Source organism: Cannabis sativa, chromosome 5 (genome assembly GCF_029168945.1).
Source record: "Cannabis sativa cultivar Pink pepper isolate KNU-18-1 chromosome 5, ASM2916894v1, whole genome shotgun sequence".
NCBI lineage: Eukaryota > Viridiplantae > Streptophyta > Magnoliopsida > Rosales > Cannabaceae > Cannabis > Cannabis sativa.
Window position 1 is genome coordinate 34659471 of NC_083605.1, and position 19998 is coordinate 34679468.

At 37.8% G+C, this 19998-nt stretch overlaps 3 protein-coding genes across 3 annotated transcripts; 1 reads left to right on the forward strand and 2 right to left on the reverse strand.

Moving 5' to 3' along the window:
• Window positions 1-201: 201 nt before the first annotated feature.
• On the reverse strand, window positions 202-2555 carry LOC115716236 (bifunctional dTDP-4-dehydrorhamnose 3,5-epimerase/dTDP-4-dehydrorhamnose reductase). The gene is made up of 2 exons (XM_030644991.2): window positions 1867-2555; window positions 202-1040 (listed from the first exon to the last, which is right to left on the reverse strand). Exons 1-2 carry the CDS (start codon window positions 2314-2316, stop codon window positions 588-590), a joined length of 903 nt encoding a protein of 300 aa, XP_030500851.1. The 5' UTR covers window positions 2317-2555; the 3' UTR covers window positions 202-587.
• A 5343-nt stretch (window positions 2556-7898) lies between these two features.
• On the forward strand, window positions 7899-10082 carry LOC133038292 (uncharacterized). The gene has a single exon (XM_061116392.1). The coding sequence runs from the start codon at window positions 7899-7901 to the stop codon at window positions 10080-10082; it is 2184 nt and encodes a 727-aa protein (XP_060972375.1).
• Window positions 10083-13086: 3004 nt separating this feature from the next.
• Window positions 13087-15101, reverse strand: LOC133038571 (uncharacterized). The gene is made up of 3 exons (XM_061116725.1): window positions 14667-15101; window positions 13908-14578; window positions 13087-13825 (listed from the first exon to the last, which is right to left on the reverse strand). The coding sequence occupies exons 1-2, from the start codon at window positions 15094-15096 to the stop codon at window positions 13938-13940; spliced, it is 1071 nt and encodes a 356-aa protein (XP_060972708.1). The 5' UTR covers window positions 15097-15101; the 3' UTR covers window positions 13087-13825; window positions 13908-13937.
• Window positions 15102-19998: the final 4897 nt, after the last annotated feature.

The window sequence follows — 19998 nt, forward strand, 5'->3', positions numbered from 1 at the left end:
TTCTGTACTAGGACAGCTGTCAATTCTAGCTTCATCTCCTTTTAGCTTTGGGAAGAAGTTCAAGTTATCCTGTGGTGACCAAGATTTCGGCTGATAGCCTTAACAAACGTCCACATTACAGCCCAAACATCTACATAAAATACAACACACTACTACTCGGGAACATAAACTTGTCATTGTGTACACAAATAAGAGTCCATCGATAAAAAAAATATGTTATTAAAACTAAAAGACTATAAAGTACACAAGCCAAGCCAGTTAATGAAAAAGGGCCTAAAAGATCACAATTCACAACAATAATGTAAAACATGATACCCGTACAACACCACCACCACCATCACCACCCCTTACATAATCTAGAATTGATGAAAGATTTTCAAGTTCGCACTGCTCTTTTTTTTTTATTATTATTATTATTCGTTTGATTAAATCAAGACATTCAAATACAAATAAAGGGTACCCACTACTTGTACCTTAAGGGAAAGATAGGTGGTATTATAGCGGAGAAATCATAACGACCACTTTGAACTGAATCAAATAAATAGCAATAAGAGAAACACGAAAAGTTCAAACCTAAACAAAGGTTTTCAAGCCTTGCCAGTCTTCTGGTTGGGCTTGAAGACATACTTGATGAGGGATTCCTTGATGGGCAACATTTCAGGGAATTCTTTGCTCAATTTTGTGGTATCAAGCTCGTTGTTGCTCCTTGGGGCAACAATTACCTTGGCCTGCTCCTCAAGATCAAAGTTTTTCCATGTGTAGTTGGGGTCGATGTATTCACGGTACAATTCCAAGACCTCATTGTGGCTGACCACACCAGGGTTTGTGAAGTTCCATATTCCAGTGAGATTTCTCTTCGCCATCTCAACCGAAATGGGAAGGAGTTCATCCAAGATTGTCATGGAGTTAGGGATATTGACAACCTTCTCGTATCGAGAGATCTTTGTAATGAAGTTGCGAGGGTTTGATAAATCTGATGAGATGGGCATTCTTACACGCAAAATGCAGACATTCTCATAGTTCTTGAGCAGTTCCTCAACCTTCACAATTACCATAAAGAGTATCCAAAGTCAGTAACTTTAGTCCATTGAGTGTTCCAAAAAGCATATAAAAGTACTGAAAATAGACAAACACCCCATAAGTTCTCTATACCAGAAGGCAGAAACACATCATTTATGATAACAGGGAGAAAACATAAAAGGAAGAATGGTAGCAACCTTGACTTTTAAAACTCAACTGTACCCCCCAAAAAAACATTACAATCACCCTGAATCACTAAAGTCAGCTTAACAGATTCATGGTAAGTCAACCATTGGAACTTAAATCTTGCTTCACAGATCAATCATTGAAGTTAGACCCATGGGCCATGACTTGAGTTAGCCTTATCCTAGCCATAAATGGGTAAAGTTAGATCTCTTGGCCACTCAAGTAACAAAACGCAAATAGTAGCAGTCCCACTCAACTCTAGAATCTTTGTGACTCTAGCATCACATTTCTAGGTAAGTGCCTTTGAAGAATCTAAACGCTCCAACCGTATTGAGAACAAACTACTTACACAAAACAGGGAACATCCCAAAATTTACAAAACACACCCTTTGACCTTTCGAAGTCAACGGCACTCTTACTTTCTTCACACCAAATTTAACAGATTTTATTTATATACATACTATAACAGATTTAATATGAGTCAGCTATATATGAACTTGAATCATAAAATCAAGTACAACAAAACTAAAAATCACATATTTAATCCAAAAATTGAGACGATGTCATAGATCCAAAAGAACAAATGCCAGATCTAATACATGCCTATAAGCAAAATAGTATTAAAACAATAATCAAAAGTTGATAAATGACAGTGCTCACCATGGCCTTGGTATTTGAATAGAAGGATCCGATGAAGTTAGGCTTATCCTCCTCCTTGAATCCGATACCCGACCCGAGCGGGTGAGCCGAATCGTACTCAAATATACATCCAGTGGCATAGTTGAGAAGAAGAAGTCCTCGCTCCCGGCAAATGTCGGCGAGGTTCAAGGTCCCGACGACGTTAGTACGGATGGTCTCGACCTTATGTGACTCACACCAATCGACGTTGGGACGGCCTGTAACGCCGGCGGCGTTCAAAACATGAGTGGGCTTAACGGAGCCGATATCAGCTTCGATCGCAGCTCGGTCCTCGAGGCGGCCAGAACCGTACTCGAATGTGATCCCTTGCTCTTTACAGATCTTACCGAGGAGGCCACCAATCCAGCCGGTACGGCCGTAGATCAAGAACTTGATTGGCTTATCTTGACCGTCCACAGCTGGAAACCCCATCGATCGCCGAGGGTGAGTGAGGTTCAGACAGTTCGAGCAAGAGAAGTGGAAAATGTGGGCGAGATTTGAGATTTGGATCTGAATTTATTTATCACTTATTTATAACTGAGGAGGACAAAATCTGATACATGTGGATTCATTCCAACTGCCCTGGGTTTCTCATCATTATGCCACGTGTCATTTCATTTCATTGATTATGTTCTTACGTAAAATACCATAAACATTTTCACCTTAATTCTCATTTATTAAGAAATATTTATGTAATGCATATATACATTCTTTTGTAACCTTTTTTATGATTTATTATGTTACTGTCTGAAACAAGAAATTATAATATTGATTATTTACGTATGTCGGTGATGGCGTTTTGAATTTTGAGTTAAGCTGTAAATATGATTTTTTTTATTTTGACACGAAATCGGCATGAAAGAATGATTACATAAGGAGGGAAGATTTATATGGGAGGGTAAATTATAAAGAAAAAAAAATTATAGGAGGCAAATTAATGATAATCATATATACTTTTGTTTTTCACACATAATAAATACATATCAAAACATAACAAAAATAAAATTATATGTGATTTTTTTTATATATTAAATTAAGCATATAAGTTATAAACTTATAACGGCATAATCTATAGAAATTATTACATTGAAAATATAAATTGATACTTTATTTACAAAAATATTTCCATAAGGTGTGGACAATATTTATACCTTTTATTTGATTTTAATTACCAAAATACTACCTTACACTATCACTTACACAATTAGACGATAGTTGGAGAGTGGTTGTTGCGTAGTTGCGCTGTAATTGCATCAAACAAAGTTTTAATCAGACGAAATAACTATTAGCAAAATATTTATGCAACTGTTGTGAAACATTAAAGGGTAAATACCATTTTAGACCCTGTGTTTTGCAAAAGTTACAGATTGGACCCCGTGTTTTGTTAAATGACAAAATGGACCCTGCATTTTCTAAAATAGTAAAAATATGACCCTGAGCTTAATTTTTGACAACTTTTTTTTTAATACAACCAACTTGAAGACAATGCTTAATACGAATAAATACAAAAAATGTAAACAGTTTTATCACAGCACTTTTAGATCGGATTATAATTAAACTTTATTTTGACAAAAAAATCAATTCAGGATCCTATTTGTACCATTTTAGAAAATACAGGGTCCATTTTGTCATTTAACAAAACACAGGGTCCAATTGGTAACTTTTGCAAAACAGAGGGTCCAAAATGGTATTTACCCAACATTAAAAATCAGAACAGTATTTCCACGTACGTAACTCTATCTACATGTCTTTTTATGATTTAATATGAACAAATTCAACATTAGAAATTTGGGAAAATAAAAAAACAAAAATACACCACAATAAACATTTTACTATAGTATTGATGTAATTTTTTTTGGATAATACTTGAGTTGGATTGTTTGGGAACTCCAGTTCAACTTTTTGAGATCTGCCTTTCATGGATCTGAAAATTGAAGTCAGGACATTAATTATATGCAAATTAAAATGGATTTCCAATTAAATTTTAGTTTCGTAGTAGTTTTTCAACACTTTTTTTTTATGAATTCGAAACAGCTCATGTTTTGACTGATTCTAGTCGTCTTCTCAGGTGAAGTCGTCGAAATTAATGGTGGTTCTCTTTCTAGTTGAATTTTCGTTTCAGTTGCATTAGGTTGCTGCGTGGTTGCGTGATAGTTGCGCGATAGTTACCCAGGTTGCATGGATCCTGGGTTGAAGGTGTGTGTAAGTGGTATTTGTGTAAATTTTTTTATTTGGGCTGTATATTTGTTTATTTGGCCAGCTGGAAGTATTTTTGTAATATTGTTATTTTTTTAGTTAAAACTGAAAAAAAAGCCCTAATCTATATTCGTTAGATTAAAATAAAATAAAAAATGCATTAATTTCAAATCTAAAACACAAAAGTCAAGTTCCAAACTATATATAATATATTATATATTGTTATTTTTAATATATTATCTGTAGTGGCCAAAAATTGCTCTAAGCCTAACGAAAAAGGCCCAACGATCGAAGTACTTACGAAGCCCACTTATAAGTCAGAAACACGGAACCCGTAAGCCCAATGGCTCACATGGGCCACGCCCAATCCATGCCTTTTGGGTCATACCCATATTCGAATGTCCAATCCACGATAAAGCTTGATTCTAAAGTGTAATGTTAGGGTTGACGCGTGGGGGAAGAAGAACGTTAAGTTTCCCAACTAACCCACGAAAATAGCGATCTTCCCTAGCATAGCAGAGCAAGAATATCAACCCTCTAAGTGATACACTAAGGGGAGGACGCTGATCGAGGAACGAACCAAAAAGATGACGCTCATCCCTGGAGAAGTGGGGCAAGACCGTTTCTCTAGGGACGGACCACGTTTCAAGAGGTAGCCGTTTTCCTAAGATAATAAATAGGCCCACACTGGGACTGAAAAAGGAAGGAAGCATAGACGAATATTCACTCTCTCTCTCTCTCTCTCTCTCTCTCTCTCTCTCTCTCTCTCTCTCTCTCTCTCTCTCTCTCTCTCTCTCTCTCTCTCTCTCTCTCTCTCTCTCTCTCTCTCTCTCTCTCTCTCTCTCTATAGTTTTACTACTAAACTTATCATTTCTCTACGATTTGACGTACTCTTTCTCATTCCGGTGAGCGAGGTTTGACCGTGGATCACCACATAACCATAAACACAGGAAGTATTTATTTACATTTCTTGTTTTCTTTTCTACTTCGCACTATAAATTTACTGACTTGACCGTCGGAGTGCCTTCGGCCGGCACCACCCCGGTGTCCCAAGGTTTCACGGTCATCCTTTGTCTTTGTTCCGCAGGTTGTCGGTGCCTACAAACGCTCATTCCGATCATTGTAGATTTTAGCATCTACAATTTGGCGCCCACCGTGGGGCCCTGACAAACTGACTGTGAGCAAGGCGATCTATCATTACCACACTTCAAATGGCAGAAGAAGGAGAGTTTGTTGCCCAGGAACAACCCAATGTCAATGAATAGCTTGCCACAATAATGGCCCAGATGCGCGAGATGGCTAAGCGAACTGGAGTTCTGAAGCGAGAAAATGCAACCTTTAAGGAGGAGAACGCAGCATTTAGGAGTGAAAATGCCACAATAAAATCACAAATGGAGTCACTGAAGGCTACCATGACGACTCCCAGTGTTGCTCAAAGTCGGTTCCGAGTTCCAATTGCACCAATGGCATCGCTAGACTCAACTCCTATAAGAACAGAGACCCAAGTCTCTGATCAACAAACACTCGGAGGGGCATCAACTCCAACATTAGGAAGTCATTCTGTCGTAGGAGGTTCTCAACCTCAACAATCTGAACATACTGATATTCAAACAGATGGGACAAACACTGGAGGTCTAACGACCAACAATGTGGCCTCCGACCTGCCTACGGCCAGCCTTCCTGCAACTGGACTGCCTACGGTCAGCCTTCCTGCAACTGGCCTGCCTACGGTCAGCCTTCCTGCAACTGGCCTACCTACGGTCAGCCTTCCTGCAACTGGCCTGCCTATAGTCAGCCCCCCATCGACTAGTAATTTGGGGGTTGGCACTACAACATCTGATCCTCCAAAAACGTCTCCTCTTGAAGGACTCCCACCATCACAGGTAACTGCCACACAGGCTATGCTAAACTCTAACCTGAATCCATCTTCTGTTGATGCAGGTCATACCACCATTCATACTCTAACTCAGGAGGATTTGATTGAACGAGCGATCGCTCGGAGGTTCGAAGGGATGGAAGCAATGATCCAACGTATCCCAGGGGTTCCAACACCAATAAAGAAAAGTTTGCCTAGCAGTTTTGCTGACTCACCTTTTGTTGACACCATTGCATTGGTCGAGATGCCGAAGAAGTTTGTGTTCCCATTAATGAGGATGTACGACGGAACAAGCGATCCAAACGATCATATAGCCAGTTATAAACAAAGGATGTTCACTGCCACCATCCCTCGCGAGTTGCGCGAGGCATGCATGTGTAAGGGGTTTGGGTCTAGCTTGGCTGGCCCAGCCCTCCAATGGTACACGAATTTACCCAATAATTCGATTTCTTCTTTTGCTCAGTTAACGGATGATTTTGTAGAACAATTTGCGAGCAGCAGGAAATTGGAGAAACTCTCAGATGACCTATACCGCATCAAAAAAAGGAGAGGTGAATCCTTACGAGACTATGTGGCAAGATTCAATGCTAAAAAAGTTTCCATCACAGCATGCAACGTGGACACAACCATTACCGCCTTCCGTAAAGGCCTGCAGGTAGAATCTGACCTTTACAAAGAACTCACAAAATATCCATGTAGGATAATGGAGGATGTGCTTGCCAAAGCTTGGGCGCAGATCAAGTGGGAGGAAGACGAATCCAATAGACAATCGACAACATCCTACTCTTACTCTCACGACAGTAGAGTACCGAAGAGGGTAGAGCGACGGCAGTCCTACCATTATTCAGAACTTTATCCAACCAACAGATCACGGTCATACAGAGATAGCGAGAACTCCACCCAATCACACAGACCAAGAGATTACATTGCAAAGACAACACTACCTCGACGGATGAGGGAATCAGACAAGGGACCGATTCCTGAATACAACCTGAACATTAGCCCTGTCGAAATAGTTGCAATAATGAAAGGAATGGGAAACCAAGTCAAGTGGCCTGAAAAGATTAAAAAACCAGCAGCAATGCGCGACACGACAAAGTGGTGTGAATTTCATAATGACCACGGACATACCACTCCAGAATGCATAGCATTAAGATATGAAGTGGCTGGACTCTTGCGCAAAGGTCAATTGCGATATTTTTTATCAAACAAGGGGAAGATGACCGTGACGGAAGCAGACAAGAGGCCAACAACACCACCAGAACCACCTCAGCACACCCGGACATGTAATGTCATCTCCGGAGGGTCAAAGGTCAGCGGTGTAACATACTCAGCCGCTAAGAGGCATGCACGTGAAATAGTCGGGACAGAGGGTAGACCAAAGAAACAACCAGTAGTCTATAACGGCCAGATCATCAGCTTCGTGGACGACGAAGCTTCAGATTTGCTCAATCCTCACCATGATGCTTTAGTCATTTCTTTATTCATTTCGAATTGTTTTACTAAACGTATACTGATCGATAACGGTAGCTCTGCTAACATCTTATTTTTGAATGCTCTTAGGGAGATGGGGATCGACGAGGCCACCATCATCCGCAAATCCACAGTATTGGTTGGGTTCAGTGGAGAGCAGATACACTCAGTCAGCGAGGTCACACTCCACGTTTATGCGGAAGGAGTCAACCTACAGACGAAGTTCATTGTAGTTGACTCTCCATCAGCTTATAATGCAATCTTAGGCCGACCGTGGATCCATTCCATGAAAGCTGTGCCATCCACATACCACCAAGTGATCAGGTTCCCAACCAAGTGGGGAGTGAAAGAAATATGGGGAGCCCAAAAAACTGCTCGAGATTGTTATCAAAACTCGCTAAAAGAGAAATCGACAACATTATAGCAACTACAGCAGTCTAGTCCGACCTTTGCACCGGATGAACCTAGTATGGAAGACCTAGATGATGTGTGCATTAGCAAGGAGTTCCCAGACCATAAAGTCCAGATTGGAACAAAGCTTACACCTGAGTTTCGAGCCAGGCTGATCGAATTCTTAATCAAACGCCATCACTGCTTTGCATGGTCCCATGAGGACATGACAGGTATTGATTCTAACATTATTGTTCACAAGTTGCAGGTTGACCCTGATTACCCACCGGTCAGGCAAAAAAGACGTAAATTTGCACCCGATCGCAACAAGGTGATAAATGAAGAGATACAAAAACTAATCGACGTGGGATCAGTCAGAGAGGTTGATTATCCTAACTGGTTAGCAAACGTAGTAGTTGTGAAGAAGAAGAATGGAAAATGCAGGGTATGTATCGACTTTACTGATCTCAACAAGGCATGTCCGAAGGATTCGTTTCCACTTCCTCACATTGACATGATGGTAGACGCAACAGCCGGACATGAATTTTTGAGTTTCATGGATGCCTTCTCTGGTTATAACCAAATCTTAATTCATCCCAATGATCAAGAAAAAACATCATTCATAACTGAGCGAGGGACTTTTTGCTACAAAGTCATGCCGTTCGGACTAAAGAATGCAGGGGCCACGTACCAAAGGCTGGTAAATCGAATGTTTGCCGACATGCTTGGAAAGAGGATGGAAGTTTACATTGACGACATGCTTGTCAAATCTTTAGCAGCACTCAGCCGTTTCATTTCAAAGTCATCCGACCGCTGCCACTTATTCTTTTCAACTCTTAAAAAGACCAAAGACTTTGTGTGGGCGGAGGAATGCGAAGAAGCGCTAAGACAACTCAAGAGCTATCTCAGCTCCCCTCCACTCCTAGCAAAGCCTAAGGATGGAGAAACGTTGTTCATGTATCTGGCAGTTTCAGTAGCAGCGGTCAGCGCTGCACTAGTTCGAGGAGATGAAGGAAAGCAACAACCGATTTACTATGTTTCGAAGACATTGCTAGATGCTGAAACAAGATACACTAAATTGGAAAAATTGGCCTTAGCGCTTGTCACAGCAGGATGCAAGCTCAGGCCCTATTTCCAGTGTCATCCTATAGTGGTGCTAACCCAATACCCACTCCGTAGCATTCTACACAAACCAGAACTTTGTGGACGCATGACCAAATGGGCTGTTGAGCTCAGTGAATACGACATAACATATCAACCGAGGACAACCATCAAGTCACAGGTATTGGCAGATTTTATCGCTGACTTTTCTTGTGTTGGACAGGTACAAGCAGAAAAGGAATTATTATGCTTAAACGAGCAAACCAACTCGACATGGATGGTAGCAGTAGATGGATCAAGCAATAGTAAGGGGAGTGGCCTAGGAATCGTCCTTACCTCCCCTCAAGGAGATGTTATCCAGCAGGCGATCAGATGTGACTTCAAACTTACCATCAATGAGGCTGAATACGAGGCGTTGATCGCTGGGCTAGATCTATCCATTGAGTTGAATGCCAAAACCATTGAAGTCATGTCAGATTCTCAACTTATCGTAAACCAACTCAACGGGTCATACCAGGCCAAAGATTCAAAAATGGCATCCTATCTCCAGATTGTTCAAGATCAGATTTCAAGATTCACAAAATTCACCATTAACCAAGTGCCGAGACTAGAGAACAACCACGCCGACGCTCTTGCTAATCTCGGCTCATCCATTCAAATCAAAGATGGAGTCACCATTCCTGTGGTGATAATGCAATGGCCAGCGACATGGAAACCCAACGAAGATGTAAAAAGTCTGAATGAACAAGACAACTGGATGAAGCCAATAATGCAGTACCTAGAGGATGGAACCTTACCGCATGACAAGAACGAGTCAAGAAAACTAAGAGCTAAAGCGGCCAGATTTACACTATACAATAGGAAACTCTATAGAAGATCATTCTCAGGGCCATTACTCAGATGTCTATTACCAGCTGAATCCAATTACATTCTCCAAGAGCTACATCAAGGTGCATGCAGAAACCACTCAGGTCATCAGAGTTTATGCAACAAAGCTCTAACAATAGGCTACTATTGGCCAACCATGCGAGCGGACTCCTATAATTTTGTTCAACAATGCGACAAGTGTCAAAGGTTTGCTCAAATATCTCATTTACCTCCAGAGAAGCTCCACTCTTCACTTACACCATGGCCATTTATGAGATGGGGGATCACATTGTAGGCAAGATGCCAACTGCTCCAAGGCAGAGGGTATTCATGCTAGCCTTAACTGACTACTTCACCAAATGGGTAGAAGCTGAAGCCTTCGCTCAAGTTAGAGATCGAGAGGTAAAAAACTTTATCTGGAAAAATATAATATGCAGGTTCGGAATTCCAAAGGAGATAGTTACGGACAACGGTTCACTGTTCATAAGCCAAGACTTCCAAAGCTTTTGTGCAGAATGGGGGATACAATTATCATTCTCAACACCACGATACCCTCAAGCAAACGGACAAGCAGAATCAACCAACAAGACAATAGTCAACACACTCAAGAAACGTCTAGAGAAAGCCAAAGGGAGATGGGCAGATGAATTACCAGGGGTACTGTGGTCTTACCGGACAACAGCAAAGACCTCGACTAGAGAGACCCCATTTGCATTGACATATGGAACTGAAGCGGTCATCCCAGCAGAAATCGAAATACCAACCATCAGATATGAACACTCCACGGATGATCTAAATCAACAGACCATGAACACAGAACTTGATTTGTTAGACGAAAAGAGAGAACAAGCACTTATCAGAATAGCAGCATACCAGCAAAAGGTGGCCCAACATTTCAATAAGAACATTAGGGTCCGACAATTCAAGGAAGGAGAATGGGTACTACGACGAGTGTTCCAAAACACGAAGGAAGAAGGAGCAGGCAAGTTAGGACCCAATTGGGAGGGGCCTTACCAAATTACAAAGATAGTTGGCCAAGGAGCATACAAACTCCGAGCAGCAGATGGAAGAAACAAAGGAAATAGCTGGAATGCCATACACCTTAAGAAATACCATTTCTAATCACATGTATGGAAAAACAATGCCCCCCTTGTACACTGTCATTTTACATAGTGGATTTTCGCATGCTCCGCCCGTGGTTTTTTCCCGAAAGGGTTTCCACGTAAATACCTGTGTCAATTATTTTAAGTGTTTGTTATATTTTGGAGCTCAAAAACGTAAAGTAAAAGTAATAACAAGTGAGCCACGCTCAACCACAATATTCACTTACAAAGTAAGTAATAGGAGCTACGCTCAACCCAAATATTCATTTATAAAATAAGTGATATGAGCTACGCTCAACCCAAATATTCATTTATAAAATAAGTGACATAAGCTACGCTCAACCCAACTATTCACTTACAAAGTAAGTAATAGGAGCTACGCTCAACCCAACTTTTCACTTGTACAATAAGTGATATGAGCTACGCTCAACCCAAATATTCATTTATAAAATAAGTTATATGAGCTACGCTCAATCAAACTATTCACTTACAAAGTAAGTAATAGGAGCTACGCTCAACCCAAATAGTCATTTATAAAATAAGTGATATGAGCTACGCTCAACCCAACTTTTCACTTATAAAATAAGTGACATGAGCTACGCTCAACCCAACTATTCACTTACAAAGTAAGTAATAGGAGCTATGCTCAACCCAAATATTCATTTATAAAATAAGTGATATGAGCTACGCTCAACCCAAATTTTCACTTATAAAATAAGTGACATGAGCTACGCTCAACCCAACTATTCACTTACAAAGTAAGTAATAGGAGCTACGCTCAACCCAAATTTTCACTTATAAAATAAATGATAAGAGCTACGCTCAACCCAACTTTTCACTTATAAAATAAGTGAGATGAGCTACGCTCGTCCCAAATATTCACTTATAAAATAAGTGACATGAGCTACGCTCAACCCAACTATTCACTTACAAAGTAAGTAATAGGAGCTACGCTCAACCCAACTTTTCACTTGTACAATAAGTGATATGAGCTACGCTCAACCCAAATATTCATTTATAAAATAAGTGATATGAGCTACGCTCAATCAAACTATTCACTTACAAAGTAAGTAATAGGAGCTACGCTCAACCCAAATATTCATTTATAAAATAAGTGATATGAGCTACGCTCAACCCAACTTTTCACTTATAAAATAAGTGATATGAGCTACGCTCGTCTCAAATATTCACTTATAAAATAAGTGACATGAGCTACGCTCAACCCAACTATTCACTTACAAAGTAAGTAATAGGAGCTACGCTCAACCCAACTTTTCACTTATAAAATAAGTGATAAGAGCTACGCTCAACCTAACTTTTCACTTATAAAATAAGTGATATGAGCTACGCTCATCCCAAATATTCACTTATAAAATAAGTGACATGAGCTACGCTCAACCCAACTATTCACTTACAAAGTAAGTAATAGGAGCTACGCTCAACCTAACTTTTCACTTATAAAATAAGTGACATGAGCTACGCTCAACCCAACTATTGACTTACAAAGTAAGTAACAGGAGCTACGCTCAACCCAACTTTTCACTTATAAAATAAGTGATAAGAGTTACGCTCAATCCAACTTTTCACTTATAAAATAAGTGATATGAGCTACGCTCATCCCAAATATTCACTTATAAAATAAGTGACATGAGCTACGCTCAACCCAACTATTCACTTACAAAGTAAGTAATAGGAGCTACGCTCAACCCAACTTTTCACTTATAAAATAAGTGACATGAGCTACGCTCAACCCAACTATTCACTTACAAAGTAAGTAATAGGAGCTACGCTCAACCCAACTAATCACTTATAAAATAAGTGATATGAGCCACGCTCAACCCAACTATTCACTTATAAAGTAAGTGATAGGAGTTACACTCAACCCAAGTATTCACTCACAAATTAAGCGATAAGCGCTGCGACCAACCCACCTATTCATCTATAAACTCAAGTCTTTAGAATTGCGTTCAATCGTAACCCACCTATGCAAGTCTTCAGAATTGCATAGCAACGGTCAGCCAAGTTCGATGTACTCAGTTAAGCTGTTCCAAAGTCTAAGTTTTAGTGACCCTCACTAAGACTTAGACTAGGGGATATAGTACATGGATCAATGCAAAATTTACATCAACCGAATAACATAAAACATCAACAAAATGAAAAATGAAGAATATTAATACCAAATTAAGATAATAAGTCACACCACCGCAAAAGTAACGTCCATACATCAAAGCGTCATAAAATTCAAAAGGGTCATCATTAAGAGGATGTCCGCACATCAAAAGGATCGTTAAGCATACATACTTAATGCCACAATGGCGATGTTCATGCTTTAAACAAAAGAGACCTAAAGTTTAAATCAATTGTCACTTGTAAACAAAAGGGAGAACTTAAAAGACCCACTATGGAGCAATGGTACCATCTTCAGCAATGGAGAACATCACATCGTCAATGCCACTCCCGCCAGAAACAGAAGTATGAGCGTCGACACCCATACTAGGGACGGAGGTATGAGCATCAACGCGCTCATCAAACACAGAGATATGAGCGTCAACATCCATCTCATTCTCTTGCTCAAGAGCCAAATATTCTTCATGAAGTGCAATAGCACCATCGACGTCCCATCCACGATGGAGCCCTTTCTTATACTGTATCATCAACTCCCCCCTTGTCTTGATGGCAGTCTTGAGTGAAATATCATCAACCTCCTGGTACAATGCGATACTTAGCCTCCTCCTCCTTGAGTTTGGCACTCCAACTCAGTATTCAACGAGGAATAATCCTGTTTTAGCTTGTCATATGATGATTTGGTAGTCTCTCCTTCCAGTTTCAAGTTCTCCACTTCCTTTCTAAGTCTAGAATGCTCCTTGTTCAAAGCTCTGTTCTTTTGATCAAGCGAAATTGTGTCACGCCTCAAGTAGAGGACTGCTTGAATAGCCTACAAAAAACAAGTTGAATTACCACGAGTAACACACAAAAATAACTACATATGCGTACATACAAATTCTTTCCAAACTTACTTGGTAAATCGTAGAAACACCGTAATTCGCTCACCCCGCAACTCCGATGCCCCTCAAACGCTCTTCATCTCTCGGATGGAGAAGAGCCTCAACATGACCTTCGATAGAAGCAGGGTCAGAGTAGGCCGAAATGTTGGAAGAGATGGACAGGTTGATCATACTCTCCTCAATAGACAACTCGTTGTCACCCCTCAGTGGTGAAGCCGCAACCACACCATCAGCTGGCAACTGAGAGCTACCTCCTCCATTTTCCTTAGCAGGAACTCGAGATTTCACAACATGACTTGTGGTCTTCTTAGACCTCTTTCCAAGTAAATTAGTCTTACCCCTAGCAACAGCATCATCCGCTCCACAAACCTTGAAAGTCATCCTCTTATAATAACGGTCTGCAAGAAAACATTCTTCTTCCGTTAAATGACGAATCAAAGAGAAGGGACCACTAACCTTCTCTAAAGCTCGGGTCAACAAAAAGATGGGGGCGCGCTTGACAACGTTGAGTGAAAAAATACTACCTTCTTGACGTTGCGCACCTCTCCACAAATTTCCAACACAAGATTTATCCAAAATAAGAAGCTTGTTATGGGCTCTTTGATCGGAAGGAATAGAGAGCAAGTCGTTAACTCGAGCTTCAGACCAACACACCCTACGAGGACATCGAGTGAGCCCCTTACCTACAATGACAAAGAGAAGTAATTAGTATTCATAGACAAATCAAGTATCAAATAAAAAATGACAAAGAAACCAACACTCCTCACTCACTTAAGGTTCTCCATGAAGTAGGAACCACATAATCACTCGTTCCAAACAGGTCACCTTTGACAAAACAATATTTCCTCCTCCAACCCCTCTTGTTGCTAGGAACCAACTCCGTTACCCAAGCTTTTTTGTTCGCTCTAAGAGTGAATAGAAATCGACCTTTATCTGTATCGTGTTGTTTAAGATAATAACTTGACTTGAAATCTACAAGGTCAACCCTCTTCCCCTTTACTCTAACTATGACTTCTATACCCAACAATAACCTCCAAGCATTTGGCATGAGTTGGCTAGGAGCTACCCCATAATAGTCCAACACTTCTTGTACAAATGGAGGGAAAGGGAATCGAAAGCCAATCCTAAAAGGAAGTTCATACATACAAACCCAATCGCCACTATCCCAATCAGGACGCTCAGCGATACTTGGAAGTCGCATTTGTATAGAACAATGAATCTCATATTGATGTCGCATGCGTAGGATATCACCCTTAGTCATACTAGACCTCGGGTTGTCCCTCAAAAAGTGAATGGACTGCCCGACATTTTCATTCTTGTCACCCTCATAATCATGTACCATTATCGCATACTCAAGAGCTCGAGGCTCTCCATCAATCTTACATACATTCTCATCAAAAACTTCCCCCTCATCATCACTGTCAATCAAAGTGACTTGAGGTAATGGTTGAGCATTAGGGATATCTTCATCACTATCCAACATTGAATGAGCACCTCCTTCTGTAGAAGAAGGGACCCCAATCATTAATGGTGAAGTCACACTTTCCCAAGATCCCATCTCACCACTCAACAAGAGTATGGTCACAAACACTAGATAAAATTTAATGATCTATGAAAATTCAAAATATATATATCCTGTGATATCTAACAATCATACTACGCATCATATAAAAATATTACATCCATGCTACGCATCATGCTTGCATTAAAATTTTAGTGGACGTATTATGCATCAAGCTCATACAAAATTCTACGGTCATACCACACCCACTATGCTTATCAAAAAATTCTTGTTACTTCTATACGAAAATTCTATGGTCATACTATGCAAGCCATGGATAAGTTCAAAACACAAAAACTCTACTATTTGTTACAAATTCGAATCAAAGCATACAAACACTACACACCTAAGATTATGAATAATACATTATTCCATGAACACCAAAAATACCAAGAACACCAAGAATAAAATAATATTCTAAATAGTGAAGGAAAGACTAGAAATACTTACCAACAAGAGAAACTTCTTAGCCTTTCACCACACAAAGCTCTCCTCCACACCACTTGAAAATGAAAGATGACAAATGACAAATAAAAATTAGTGGTCCTACTTATATAGTACAATAACAAAGGAAGGAAAATAAGTAATACATTTCCTAAACCCACAATCAGCCCTATCCACGGGTTGCATTGGTTTTTTGATGAATGTATATATGCACACACTCATGTGATCTTGCAAATCACTACAAATATAAATTGTCTACATCAACAAAAGTCACTTCAAGTGAAATGCAAAAAGAAAAGGCATTACATTGTTGGGTTTTATGCCCTAAATAAAACTCATTTCAATATAATCAGATTTACTTATTAATATAGATCAGAAATAACATTTAATGTTGCATGGTTCACATGATTTATTTCATGATTATATGTAGATAATGTATAGATTCATCTGAAACCCTTTTCACATACTTGATCCTGTTTATTGTGCCGTCAACACACTGGAAAGTAAACATGACTATGTGAATAAAGTTTCCTAGATTTATCAGACATAGGGTTTTACTGATATGATAATCTACAACAGAGTTTACTTGCATTTAGAGAAGTGCTATGTTCTTTCCAGAGCATTGGTTAAAGTAAAGCTCAGGTTGGATGCATAGAGTATGCATCGGAAGGGACCGATATTGAACTTTGACTTAGATTTATTAAACTTACCGTAATATCTATTCAAGTCAATATCGCCTAGTTGATCCTAGATCAAATGTTCTTAATCCTGATATGATTAGGCTCAATCTCGAGAGGCTATTCGTGTTCTTTGATTTGTTAGTTAAGCCTACTTTTAGGTCAGGGTGATACGTACATTTTGGGAACACGGTAGTGCAATTGAGTGGGAGTGCTATCATAAACATGGAATCTATAGCTTCTATCTGGCGAATAGTAAGAAAAGGATGATCTTCTTCGAGCTTGACCAAACGAACATAAATGGTGGAGTACTCATTTCACATAAGCTGAAATATCATTTATACGGGGTCAAGTGTTTTAAGGAATAAATACATTGTAGGGTGTAACGGTAATTTAATCCCTTTACAGTGTAGATCATTCATATAGAGGATCATTGATCACATTAGGATTATAACAATGGATAACTAATGATGTGTCTATATGGTGGAACATATAGAGCATTCTATATACTGAGAGTGCAATTCTAAGTTCTATGCGTGGATTCAACGAAGAATTAATAAGTTAGTGAACTTTAGTGCTAAATTCTTGATCTACTTATTGGAAGCTCGGTTATATAGACCCATGGTCCCCCCACTAGTTGAGATAATATTGCTTGTAAGACTCATGTAATTGGTTTTGATTAATCAATTATAATTCTCAAATTAGACTATGTCTTTTTTGTGAATTTTTCACTAAGTAAGGGCGAAATTGTAAAGAAAGAGTTTATAGGGGCATATTTGTTAATTATGATACTTTGTATGGTTCAATTAATAAATATGAAAATGACAATATTATTTAATAATTATTTATAGTTATTAAATAGTTAGAATTGGCATTTAAATGGTTGAATTAGAAAATTGGCGTTTTTGAGAAAATCAGATGCAGAAAAGATAAAATTGCAAAATTGCAACAAGTGAGGCCCAAATCCACTAAGCATGGCCAGCCACTTTTGTAGGCAATTTAAACTGATATTTTCATTATTTTAATGCCAAATAATTCAAACCTAACCCTAGTGGAATGCTATAAATAGATAGTGAAGGCTTCAGAAAAATTACACTTAAATTTTCTATTTTTCCTTCAGAGAAAAACCTGAGCCTTTCTCTCTCCCTATCTTTAGCTGCCACTTCTTCTTTCTCTTCCCTCTTGATAATTTCGAAATCCTTAGTGTATGAGTAGTGCCCACACACATCAAGTGATACCTCAATCATAGTGAGGAAGATCGTGAAGAAAGATCATCAGCAAAGGAGTTTCAACATCAAAGATTCAGAGAAAGAGATCCAGGTTCAGATATTGATAATGCTCTGCTACAGAAAGGAATCAAGGGCTAGATATCTGAACGGAAGGAGTCATATTATTCTGCTGCACCCAATGTAAGGTTTCCTAAACTTTATATGTGTTTAATTTATCGTTTTAGAAAGTTCTTATTTAGGATGTTAATAAACATACTTGTGAGTAAATCTAAGATCCTGGTAAAATAATTTCTAACAACTGGCCTCAGAGCCATGGTAATTGATTTACTTGCAAGAAATTTGGACTTTAAAACGATTGTTTGTATGTTCTTTGGATGGTATCATGTTGTATTGAGTGTTATTTGATGATTGATTGATGTTTGTGAAATTTTCGTGAAAAATAATTGCGATTTCATCTCTGGAATTATTTTTATTGGATAGTATGGAAAAAATTAAGCAAGTTAGCCTTTTATCGAACTTAATATGGATTTTATTTGAATTAGTTATGATTTTTTGAAGATTTGAAAAAATCGGGGCTATGCTGATATTTTCCTGCGATCGCAAATCTGTCCGTACAGTTTCGAATTTTTTTGTTTTTCTTCGATTTTTCATGCTTTTTCATGGAATTAACTTCCAATTTTTTGTATAGTTTTGTATTTATACTATTACTATTCCTAATTCAATTCTAATTATCTTTTTGAATTAATTTAATATATTTTTTTTAATTTAATTCAAGATATTAGTGTAATTTGAATTTGAATAGAATTAGTATCTATCTTCTTGCTTAAAAATCTATCTTATTTTTAAATTTGATTATATCTTATTTTTTTTTTAAATTTAAGGTCAGATTTTATAAGATATTTATAAAATCTTTTAAGATATTTTTAAGATATCTTATCTTTTAAGATATTTTTAATTATATCTTATCTTTTAAGATTTTTTTTTTAAATTTAATCTTTTTAGATATTTTGACCTTATTTAAATTTATAATAAGATATTTATAATCATGTAATTTTAAATAGATGTAAGATATTTTGCTAACTTTTAAATTTTGTTATTTTATTTATTTAAATTAAATTTAAAATCTGAAAAGATATTTCATTTATCTTTTCTAATTTTTATTTAATTTTTATTTTTAAATAACATTTAATTTTTAAAAGTAGTTAGCAAATTTTGAAATGATATTTAGGTTGGTTGAAACCTAATTTTTCAAAAAGTAGGTTTAATTTTAAATATTTTTTTTAAATTTCGAAATTTAAATTTTATTTCCGAAATTAAATTTTTTTTTAAATTTATTTTATTTTTCGAATATTAAAATATTTTTTTTTTATTATTTATTTTTCGAAATTATTTATTTAAAATTAAATAAATCCTACTTCCAACTATCCAGCTAACCTTGTTGCAGGAGTATGTGGTTTTAGCTTGTATGTAAGTTTTTAAAACCTATTATTACTTGATTGCAAATAGCCATGGTTACCTTTTGCCAGATCTAATGATCTGATGGCTCCCTTGGTCAAGATAATAATTTGTAACAGGTATATTTACAATCTTCTTTCATCTGTGTATGACCTAGCAACATGATAGGACCCATCCAAAGTGTGCCTGTGTGAGCCTATGTGTTTAATTTTATTATAGATGCATATAGGTTAATGTTGCTAAAATAAATTATCATAGTTATTGATAGAATTTATTTAGGCCCATTTAGTTTTTGGGCCTATTCAATTAATAACAGTTGTTCTTATTAAGGTTAAATTCCTCTCTTTTGGGCCTTGTGTGAGAGTTGGGAGCCATAGAAGTGGGTACGACATACTGAACCCAGCACCCCCTCACACAAACTACCCCAATTGTGAAGGCCCATTTGCCTGATTTGAACAACTGTACTAGGTTAATTACACTAGTTTAACCTAATAAAATTGATTAGCAACATAATTAATTTCATTTATTTTGAAATTAATTTAAGAAAATTATAGTTTAAAGAATTTTTTATTCTAAGCTAAACTATATGTATTTTCTTGTATTTAATTAAATATAGAATTATAACCATCTAGATTCTTTTTGGAACTTAATTTAAATTTTTCATTAAATATTCTTATTTAAGTTGATATTTAGTTATCTACAACTAACCAACTTAAATCTGAATATCTTTTGAATTT

Excerpts from the sequence above, each read along its gene's own strand:
- LOC133038292 (XM_061116392.1), top strand. The coding sequence starts at position 7,899 with ATGGAAGACCTAGATGATGTGTGCATTAGCAAGGAGTTCCCAGACCAT.
- LOC115716236 (XM_030644991.2), bottom strand. The coding sequence starts at position 2,316 with ATGGGGTTTCCAGCTGTGGACGGTCAAGATAAGCCAATCAAGTTCTTG. Across the intron at positions 1,041-1,866 it reads ATTCAAATACCAAGGCCATG|GTTGAGGAACTGCTCAAGAA; the intron begins GTGAGCACTGTC and ends GTAATTGTGAAG.
- LOC133038571 (XM_061116725.1), bottom strand. The coding sequence starts at position 15,096 with ATGCGACTTCCAAGTATCGCTGAGCGTCCTGATTGGGATAGTGGCGAT. Across the intron at positions 14,579-14,666 it reads TACTTCATGGAGAACCTTAA|GTAAGGGGCTCACTCGATGT; the intron begins GTGAGTGAGGAG and ends TTGTCATTGTAG.